Source organism: Triticum dicoccoides, chromosome 7B (assembly GCF_002162155.2).
Source record: "Triticum dicoccoides isolate Atlit2015 ecotype Zavitan chromosome 7B, WEW_v2.0, whole genome shotgun sequence".
NCBI lineage: Eukaryota > Viridiplantae > Streptophyta > Magnoliopsida > Poales > Poaceae > Triticum > Triticum dicoccoides.
In genome coordinates, this window is record NC_041393.1 from 664,188,530 (window position 1) to 664,199,540 (window position 11,011).

At 46.4% G+C, this 11,011-nt stretch overlaps 1 protein-coding gene across 1 annotated transcript; it reads left to right on the forward strand.

Annotated features, from left to right (window-relative positions):
- The first annotated feature begins 6,980 nt into the window (after nucleotides 1–6,980).
- LOC119340994 (mediator of RNA polymerase II transcription subunit 11-like) lies at nucleotides 6,981–10,425 on the forward strand. Its single transcript, XM_037612895.1, has 4 exons — nucleotides 6,981–7,141; nucleotides 7,255–7,371; nucleotides 8,076–8,290; nucleotides 10,046–10,425. The coding sequence occupies exons 1-3, from the start codon at nucleotides 7,088–7,090 to the stop codon at nucleotides 8,250–8,252; spliced, it is 348 nt and encodes a 115-aa protein (XP_037468792.1). The 5' UTR covers nucleotides 6,981–7,087; the 3' UTR covers nucleotides 8,253–8,290; nucleotides 10,046–10,425.
- The last annotated feature ends 586 nt before the right edge of the window (nucleotides 10,426–11,011 follow it).

The following is an 11,011-nucleotide window of genomic DNA, read 5'->3' on the forward strand; positions in this document are numbered from 1 at the left end:
TCATCTTTCAACTTTGCTTTCTCAAGGAACGCATTAAAATTCAACGGAACAACAGCACGAGCCATCTATCTACAAACAAACATTGACAAGCAAAATACTATCAGGTACTAAGTTCATGATAAATTTAATTTCAATTAATCATATTACTTAAGAACTCCCACTTAGACAGACATCTCTCTAGTCATCTAAGTGATCACGTGATCCAAATCAACTAAACCATAACCGATCATCACGTGAGATGGAGTAGTTTTCAATGGTGAACATCACTATGTTGATCATATCTACTATATGATTCACGCTCGACCTTTCGGTCTCCGTGTTCCGAGGCCATATCTGCATATGCTAGGCTCGTCAAGTTTAACCTGAGTATTCTGCGTGTGCAAAACTAGCTTGCACCCGTTGTAGATGGACGTAGAGCTTATCACACCCGATCATCACGTGGTGTCTGGGCACGACGAACTTTGGCAACGGTGCATACTCAGGGAGAACACTTCTTGATAATTTTAGTGAGGGATCATCTTAAAATGCTACCGTCAATCAAAGAAAGATAAGATGCATAAAGGATAAACATCACATGCAATCAATATAAGTGATATGATATGGCCATCATCATCTTGTGCTTGTGATCCCCATCTCCGAAGCACCGTCATGATCACCATCATCACCGGCGCGACACCTTGATCTTCATCGTAGCATCGTTGTCGTCTCGCCAACTATTGCTTCTACGACTATCGCTACCGCTTAGTGATAAAGTAAAGCAATTACAGGGCGTTTGCATTTCATACAATAAAGCGACAACCATATGGCTCCTGCCAGTTGCCGATAACTTCGGTTAAAAAACATGATCATCTCATACAATAAAATATAGCATCACGTCTTGACCATATCACATCACAACATGCCCTGCAAAAACAAGTTAGACGTCCTCTACTTTGTTTGTTGCAAATTTTACGTGGCTGCTACGGGCTTAGCAAGAACCATTCTTACCTATGCATCAAAAAATCACAATGATAGTTCGTCAAGTTAGTGCTATTTTAACCTTCGCAAGGACCGGGCGTAGCCACACTCGATTCAGCTAAAGTGAGAGAGACAGACACCCGCCAGTCACCTTTAAGCACGAGTGCTTGTAACGGTGAAACCAGTCTCGCGTAAGCGTACGCGTAATGTCGGTCCGGGCCGCTTCATCTCACAATACCGCCGAACCAAAGTATGACATGCTGGTAAGCAGTATGACTTGTATCGCCCACAACTCACTTGTGTTCTACTCGTGCATATGACATCTACGCATAAAACCAGGCTCGGATGCCACTGTTGGGGAACGTAGTAATTTCAAAAAATTTCCTACGCACACGCAAGATCATGGTGATGGCATAGAAACGAGAGGGGAGAGTATAGTCCACGTACCCTCGTAGACCGTAAGCGGAAGCGTTATAACAATGCGGTTGATGTAGTCGTTCGTCTTCACGATCCGACCGATCCAAGTACCGAACGTACGGCACCTCCGAGTTCAGCACATGTTCAGCTCGATGACGATCCCCGGGCTCCGATCCAGCAAAGCTTCGGGGATGAGTTCCGTCAGCACGACGGCGTGGTGACGATGATGATGCTCTACCGGCGCAGGGCTTCGCCTAAACTCCGCGACGATATGACCGAGGTGGAATATGGTGGAGGGGGGCACCGCACGCGGCTAAGGAACGATCCGTAGATCAACTTGTGTCTCTATGGGGTGCCCCTGCCCCCGTATATAAAGGAGGGAGGGGGGAGGCTGGCCGGCCCTTGTTGGGCGCGCCAGGAGGAGGAGTCCTCCTCCTAGTAGGAGTAGGACTCCTCCTTTCCTACTCCTACTAGGAGGGGAAGGAAGGGGGAGAGGAGGGGAAGGAAAGAGGGGGGCGCCGCCCCCCCTCCTAGTCCAATTCGGACCAGAGGGAGAGGGGGCGCGCGGCCCTTCCTGGCCGCCCCTCTCTCTTCCCACCAAGGGCCATGTGGCCCATTAACTCTCCGGGGGGGGGGGGTTCCGGTAACCCTCCGGCACTCCGGTTTTCTCTGAAATCACCCAGAACACTTCCGGTGTGCGAATATAGTCGTCCAATATATCAATCTTTATGTCTCGACCATTTCGAGACTCCTCGTCATGTCCGTGATCACATCCGGGACTCCGAACAAACTTCGGTACATCAAAACTTGTAAACTCATAATAAAACTGTCATCATAACGTTAAGCGTGCGGACCCTACGGGTTCGAGAACTATGTAGACATGACCTAGAACTATTCTCGGTCAATAACCAATAGCGGAACCTGGATGCCCATATTGGTTCCTACATATTCTACGAAGATCTTTATCGGTCAAACCGCATAACAATATACGTTGTTCCCTTTGTCATCGGTATGTTACTTGCCCGAGATTTGATCGTCGGTATCTAATACCTAGTTCAATCTCGTTACCGGCAAGTCTCTTTACTCGTTCTGTAACACATCATCTTATAACTAACTCATTAGTTACAATGCTTGTAAGGCTTAGGTTGAGTATTACCGGGAGGGCCCAGAGATACCTCTCCGACAATCGGAGTGACAAAACCTAATCTCGAATTATGCCAACCCAACATGTACCTTCGGAAACACTTGTAGAGCACCTTTATAATCACCCAGTTACGTTGTGATGTTTGGTAGCACACAAAGTGTTCTTCCGGTAAGTGTGAGTTGCACAATCTCATAGTTGCAGGAACTTTGTATAAGTCATGAAGAAAGCAACAGCAACATACTAAACGATCAAGTGCTAGGCTAACGGAATGGGTCATGTCAATCACATCATTCTCCTAATGATGTGATCCCATTAATCAAATGACAACACATGTCTATGGTAAGGAAACATAACCATCTTTGATTAATGAGCTAGTCAAGTAGAGGCATACTAGTGACTTTATATTTGTCTATGTATTCAGACGTGTATCATGTTTCCGGTTAATACAATTCTAGCATGAATAATAAACATTTATCATGATATGAGGAAATAAATAATAACTTTATTATTGCCTCTAGGGCATATTTCCTTCAGCATGATGCACAATTCAAGTATGATGCATGTCCAGTTTAAAGAGGCATGGCATGGCAATATGCACAAACAACATTACAAGTTAAGTGGAGCTCAATATGCAACGAGTTGCATATTGACAAAACACCACATGGACATATTTAGTTTAATCTCGATTAAGCTACCAAACAATATTAAATGTTGTTAAACAGGGCAAGAGGTGAAGCATAAGTAAACTAACTATCTAGGCAAGTTTAAATGAGGCCGGAACAACAAACAACAATTCCGGTAATCCCCACATGTCATTTAGCAATTTTAAAGCAAACAACAATTTAAGCATTTTAATTGTTGTTATCATGATGCAGATGACATGTGCAAGTTTTATGCAATTTTATGAAAATGTTGACATGAGCATGTTATGAAGCATTTGTCATCGTGGTGGAACGAAAGAGGTGCCACGGCAATGACAACGAAAATGGTGCCACGACATTCCGATGATCTGATAACTCATTGAGATATCGGTGCAAAAGAGCCAGTGTGCGGATGTGCGGAACATGCAAAAGATGGTGGGGTGATCCCAGCTACCGGGTTCCCACGGGTCGACAGCATGGAAAACGAGGAGAAGCGTGCAAGGATCAATTGGACATGGTGCAAACATACGGTTCAACTCATACAACACACAAGCATTCATTCACGGGTGGTCATCTCGGGGTTATACCTTCGAAGCGTGCATTTCGGGGCGGTTCAAAAACGTCGAGGGAAGTAGTCGTTCACGGGTCGTAGGGGAAGTAGTCGTTCACGGGTCATAGGGGAAGTAGTCGTACACGTTTCGTAGTTGTACACACTCCGTAGATGTTCGGGGTCACGCCACGGGGTCTTCAAGGTCGACGGTAGTGGAAGTAGTGGTACACGGCGACGGTAGTCGTACACGAGTTGTAGTCGAACTTGACGGAGCCAACGTCCTCGAGGGTAGTCGTGGTACTTGGGGTCTTCGGACTTGCCGGTCTCGGTCTTGGCCATGGTACAGTGGCTCGATGAACACAACAGGGCAAGATGGATGCAAGGCAATGGCAGCAACGGGTCAGAACGCTTGACCGTAACCGAAGTCAATAGTGCTCGAGGGCAGGGGCGCTCGGGGCAGTGGTGTGCAGGACGCAGGGGCGGCTGGTCAGCAGGGCAAGGACGACGGCGATCTAGGTCACTGGAGCGGTTGGGCAGGAGGCGCGAAGAGCAGCAGGCGCGTGCAAGGCGAAACAGGAGAGGTCGCCGGCAGGGTAGGAGAGCAAGGGGAACACGGGCTCCTGGTGGAGCTCATCGGCGACGGCTGTCACTGGCACGGCGTGGCAAGGTGCGGGTGGCGATGGAACTTGATGGCGAGGTGGAGGACGAACACGAGCCGTGGGTGATCGTGGCTGATGGAGGCCGACGAGGCAGGGGCGACGGGAGCCGGCCGGGACGCGGGGTCGCGTGCTCGATGCGGGAGGTTGTTGGTGCGCGGACAAAGCAGCAGCGGCCAACGGCGGGCATGGGAGGCGCCCTTGTGTGCGCCCATGGCATCGAGCACGGGAGGAGAGGCGGACGGGGTCCTGCGACGTGCGGCTCTGGCCGCTCGATGTAGGGCCGCAGCAGGGGCCGATGCAGGTCGTGAGGTCCGGGGTGGGCGGCGGAGCCGCGGGTCTCGGCGCGGGTCCTCGAGGCGCCGGCGACAGGAGGCGGCGACGGGGTCGCGAGGCGGACGGCGAGCTCGTCAGGACGGCGGCGCGCGGGACATGGCAGCGGGGTGGCGGGATCGGACGAAGGAGCACGACCAGGAGGGGATCGGGAGGGCTCGCGATGGAGGAGCTCTCGCTCCCTGCGCTGGCTGTGTGCGAGAGGCGGCGGTCAGGAGGGAGATGGGGATCGAGAGGAGAGATGAGGGTCGGGCTAGGGTTATGGAGTTGGGGCCGGCTGGGCCTAATGAGGTGGGTTGGAGCTGTCGGCTAGGCTTGGTTGGGCTGCGGGCGAGGGAAAAGGCCCAAGTGGCTGCACTGGGAGGGCTTTCCCTTTTCTTCTTAATTCTGTAAATTTGGAATTCACAGCTGAAGAAAAGGAAAAGGCCAGGGAGGTAGGAGATGAATTTAGCAGATATAAGAGTATCCTCATGCTCATGGAATTATACTCTATTTGATAAAATTCCTTTGGACATTTTTAGAGGTAGAAAAATAATGCAAGTTTGAATTAAATTCAAACTTGAGCCATTTTTGAACCCAACCAAAACAACTCCAAAAAGGATGATATTTGACAGAGAGGTATAAGGCATGGAGTAAGATCATCAGGAAATAAATGAACATTAAAGGAGAAGGGAGAAATGGCACTAGCAAAAATAAAGGAATAAGAAGGAAGAAGGAGGTGATGATACATGGGCATGGCTTGAGAGAAGTGACAACAAGGACTGATGCAATAAATGACAAGAGGCATAATGCAACATAACAAGTGAAATGAGCATGGTGCAAGAAGCGAACACACGACAAGGCACTCAACATGATCATGGCATAAACATGTAGAATACAATATGCAAAACAATTATGATAATGCAACAAACAAAAATAAACACACGGCAACAACTAAGATAAATGGAAGGCAACTGGAGCATCGGTCTCGGGGCGTTACAGGTAGTTTTTGGCTCGATCCGAAACCATATAAAACATCTGAAGGTGCAATTAAATGATGCTAAGTTCAGGGCGTTGCGGACCGGATACTCAACTGACACAAGGGACATTGAAGAACAACTAAGGGAGGTCTATGCGCGCGAGGAGGTGCTGCAACGCCAAAGATCGAGAGTAGACTAGCTAACGGCGGGGGATATGAACACGAAATATTTCCAGGGAAGAGCTTCACATAGGAAGAGGGAAAATATGGTGCGTGCGCTGATCCGGGAGGATGGATCGAAATGCATGGTAGATGAGGAGATGCGTGAGATGGCAGCGAAGTTCTATGAAGAACTGTTCACCTCGGAAGGATCGGTGGGTGCCCAAGGACTGCTGAATAATATTCCAAGCATAGTTACAGAGGGCATGAATCAGAAACTTGTGGCACCCGTTACAGATGATGAGATCGAGGTTGCGATGTTCCAAATGGGCCCAACGAAGGCTCCGGGTCCTGATGGGCTGCCAGCCCTCTTTATCAATGACACTGGTCGCTTATGAAGGAGGATGTGTGTAGAGTTGTCCGAGATTTTCTTGATGGAGTGGCGGCACCAGATGCTTTTAATGCTACTGTGATTGTAATGATACCGAAAGTTAACTCACCGGAGTTACTCTCGCAATTTCACCCAATTAGTCTTTGCAGTGTCTTATATAAGATTGCTTCGAAGGTGTTGGCCAACAGGTTGAAGTCTATACTGCCAATTCTAATATCTGGGGTACAAAGTGCTTTTGTGCCAGGTCGTTTAATCACGGATAATGTATTTGTGACCTATGAGTGCGTGCATGCAATCAGAAAGAGAAAGAGGAAGAAACCACAATGTGCGGTTAAATTGGATATGATGAAGGCATATGACAGGGTGGAGCAGATTTTTCTCGAACAAATGTTAGTACAGTTTTTAAACACTTGTTTAATTTCTTTTTCAAATGCTAGATTAAAGTTTTTTAAATACATGATCAATATGTTCAATAAACATTTTATTTTTTGTATACATTTCTCGTATACGTGATAAACCTTTTTTTCAAATGCTTTGTCAACATTTTTCAAATGTTTTATGTTCAGTGATTTTTGTAATATATTTGTTCTGAATATTTGGAAGTATAAAAAAAGCAAAAAACGTGAAAATAACAACAAAAAAACGAGCTGTTGTTTTCCGCGCACCTAGGCCGGCCCAACTGGTGGCATAGCGGCGCCCCCGGCCGCTTGGGACGGCTTAACAGGCCGGCCCAACACGCCGCGAGCCCCTCTCAGGCTCTCACTCATCGGCTTTCCTCAGGAAAAAAAACTCACCCTGATCCAAACCTCAGACTTCCCCACCGTCGGCCGGCGCCGCCACACCCCACGACCAGCCCGCCGCCTCCGTCCTCGCCCGCGGCGATGTCTTCCCTTGTCCAGAGCAGCTCGCTCGAGCGCCTCCACCACGTCGAGAAGGTTAGCCGCTCACCCTCTCCCTCGCCTTACCACTTTGGTCCCCCGATCTCTCTGGGTTGTCGATTAGGTTCTTGAATCTTGACGCGGCTAGGCGTTTGTTCGTTCCTGTGCAGCGGATAGTGCGGGTGCTGGAGCTGGCGGGGGCGGTCATGGAGGAGCTGGGAAACTCGCAGGGTCCCCGCGGCGAGGCCGTCGTCGCCCACTGCCGCGAGTTCATGCTCTACATGAAGGTACCCCTCATCCATCCACCATCCCCGTCCGCAGATCTTTTCGCCCCGTGCTCCTGGCTTGAAAAACAGGGGGAATGGATGGATTCTTTTAAATATAAAAGTACGTTTTAGTGTAGCTCTTTACGCACTTGTTGCTGCAAGCATCTCGGTGGTACACTAGCAGAACATGTGTGACATGATGCACTATTATTTTTGTGTCTCCACCCTATTCCTTTTAATATGAGCTTATTGCCTTCTGATTGCTGGAGTACTAGTGTTTCTGAACCACAATGAGTTAGTTCCATTAGACAATTTATCTTTTAGTTTCCATGAAACACATTGCCCCATATTGGTTGACATGCTCAACCATTATTTTTCATGCCTGTATGTTGCACGAAAACTTGGAACCTTTGCTCACTGAAACAAGTGCTTCTGATGTCAACTAGGAGTACTCCCTCCGTTCAGGGAGTAGTAATGTTCCTTGTATTTAATGTTGTCTGCATGTGTGCATCCTCCTTTGGTTGTTGTAAAATCAGGATTTTTCAGAAACTGGTCGTTAAGGGTGCCATGTAAAATTCTGATCTAACCCAATGATGCATTCCTTCCACCAAAATACTTGCCTTTTGTGAACCGATTAATCCATGACATTCATATGACTTTCTCAGTTCTGAATTTTGTTCTGACACGTTGCATGATAAATTGATTCTATATTGTGGCTGGAGCAGGAAATTCAAACTACATTGCGTGAGGAAATAAAAAGTGCTTGTGAATACCGGCCATTTGAGATGTGTGACTACAGTGCGAGGATTGCTAACGAGATTTGTTGCAAAAAGCTGGAGTATGTGATTGAGAAGATGGATGCCATGCAACTGAACATTGAGCCCAGCACCAATGAAGTTTAGCTAATTTAACTGGCTATCTAGTGCTTGGTAGTGAAATGGTTAGTGCCAAAGCATCATGTGGCTTCCCCAACTCCAGTATCTTATGTTCCGTTCTCGCTATACATATCACATGCGTCCCATGGCTTAATGTAGTGATTGAATTATGTAGGGTATAAGTTGCAATATCCGAGAAAGAAGATGTATTTCAACTACTAGTGCTGCATATGCTGTTTATTTCATATATATCACGTCATTACAGCTATTTCAGATCCTTCAGTTGTGTTTCCATTTAGTTGATTTCAAACTTCTTCTGTACCATTGACACCCTTGCAGTGTCAGATTGGCTATAACTTTCAAGGCATACCTAAATAGAGATAAACCCCCATAGTGTAAGTCTGCCATCCAGATCATTACCCAACGGCCAATGGAGCCATGAGGTTTGCCTCGTTGCACGTTTTGGCTATGCCATTTTATAATGGGCAGAACTTTGAAGTTTGACTATCGTGTGACTCTTCATGTTCTTTGAAGTTTGACTCCAGTGCCCGCATGTTTTGGCTATCGTCAAGCTTTTTGGTCTTCATGTTCTTCTTTGCACTATTCATTGCCAAACGTGACATGACTCAGGAGCTTAGCAAGCAATTACCAGACTAGGAAACCACAATGTGTTAATTTACACTTTTACTTAGCCCAGGCGCAACTACGCAATGCTTTGTTCAACATACTCTGGAAACCATAATGTTCGACTTCAGTGATTGATCTAGGAGGTTGTACAAAATGTTACTCTAGCTCTAGGATTGGTCGCGGTCACTTGAGTCATGTCGAAAGGCCTGAAGCGTGGTCGCACAAGAACATTTCCGTATGCAGCAGTGCGTAGGTTGCTTCATCTTCAGAGGGAACCGCTGTTGGCCTGTTGCACTAATCTGTAGGTTCTTCCTGTATTTGATTTTCATGTGGTCAGGCCGTAAGGGATGGATTTTTGAAGTTCGAACCTTGGACGAACAGAAATTTGATTAGGGGGTCGGGAAAGAAGGTTCAGCAGATTGAAGCCATGGCACTGGTTTCAATGTGAAATTATGTTTTATTGTAGCTCACTAGCTCTTTACGCACTTGACAAACATCTTGGAGGTCTACTAGCAGAACATGCCTGACTAGGTGTGAGGAGTTTTCTTTAAATTGCTTCCTTATGGATTACTCTCCATTATCAATGGGAGCATGACTTGCTTTGTGAGGTATCGAGCCGCCGATGCAGATAGAAGTACTACACATGTTGCACTGTTATTTTTGTGTGTCCCCCTTATTCCTTTTAAGTGAATGCTTATTGCCTTCTGGTTGCTAGAGTGCTAGTGTTGTGAGCTGCAAATCAGTTACTAGTTCCATTGGATAATTTTTCTTTCAGTTTCCATGAAAAATTGCTCCACGTTGTTTGACATGCTTAATTATTGAATCTGAAACCTTTGCCGACTGAAACAATTGCTTCTGATGCGAGATACTCCCTCCGATCTGAATTAATTGACGCAACCTCTATACAACATTGTATAGAGGCTGCGTCAATTAATTTGGATCGGAGGGCGTAGTAATATTCTTGTATGTAATGTTATCTGTTTCTCTGCGCTCCTTTTGTTGTCGCAAAAATCAGGATTATTTGGAAACTGATTTTTAAGGACATTCTGTTCTGACCTAAATACTGGCCAGATATGTAAACTTATTAATCCTGGGCACTCCTATGGCTTTCTCGGTATTGAATTTTTATTAGACACGATATATTCACAATGAATCATGCACGATAAATTAACTGTATATTGTCTCTGGATCAGGAAATTCAAACTACATTGCGCGAGGAAATAAAAAGTGCTTGTGAATACCAGCCATTTGAGAAGTGTGACTACAGTGCCAGGATTGCTAACGAGATTTGTTGCAAAAAGCTGGAGTATGTAATTTAGAAGATGGATGGCATGCAACTGAACATTGAGCAGAGCACTAGTGAAGTTTAGCTGATCAAACTGTTTAACTGGCCATCTAGTGCCTGGTACTGAAATGATCGGCGCCAAAGCATCATCATGTGGCTTCTGCGACTCCAGTTTCTTATGTCCAGTTCTTGCTAGATATATCGTGTGTTTCCCAATATTTAATGTAGTTGGATGAATTATGTAGAGTATAAGTTGCAATATCCCAGAAAGAAGATATATTCGAACCATGGTGGTACTGCTGCTGCATGCTGTTTGTTTCATGCGTATCAAAGCATTACAGCCATCTCAGATCCTTCAGTCGTGTTCACACTTGGTTGAATTAGAAGTCGTGTTTCCAAGTCATGCCTAAATAGAGATAAGCCCCCATAGCGCCGGTCCGCCATTCGGATCATTGCCCAACAGCCAATTGAGCATGAGGTTTGCCTCCTTGCAAGTTTTGGCCGTGCGATTTTGTAATGCTGGGCGGGACTTTGAAGTTCGAAATCCATATAAGATGCTCTAGGCGTGTTGACCATCTTTGAGGGCTTTAGTCTTCATGTTCTTGTATGCACTGCTCGTGCGCCAGATTTTGACAGGAGCTAGCAAGCAATTAGCGGACTAGAGACCCAGAGTGTGCTGAATCTATGGTTTCACTTGGCTTGGGCGCAGCTGTGCAATGTTTTGTTCAACATAGCTCTGAAGTCTGAACACCACAATGTTGGACTTGATGTACTGAATCTGTACTTTGTAGGTTTTCCTGTATTTGGTATTGATGCACAGATGTAATTTCTGTCACTGCTCTGGTGGTTGAACTCGGCCTGAACGAACCACTGC

What these genes read in the sequence shown, in the direction of transcription:
- LOC119340994 (XM_037612895.1), top strand. Translation starts at nt 7,088, where the DNA reads ATGTCTTCCCTTGTCCAGAGCAGCTCGCTCGAGCGCCTCCACCACGTC. An exon ending in GCCTCCACCACGTCGAGAAG is followed by an intron (nt 7,142 to 7,254) that starts GTTAGCCGCTCA and finishes GTTCCTGTGCAG; the next exon opens with CGGATAGTGCGGGTGCTGGA. An exon ending in AGTTCATGCTCTACATGAAG is followed by an intron (nt 7,372 to 8,075) that starts GTACCCCTCATC and finishes TGGCTGGAGCAG; the next exon opens with GAAATTCAAACTACATTGCG.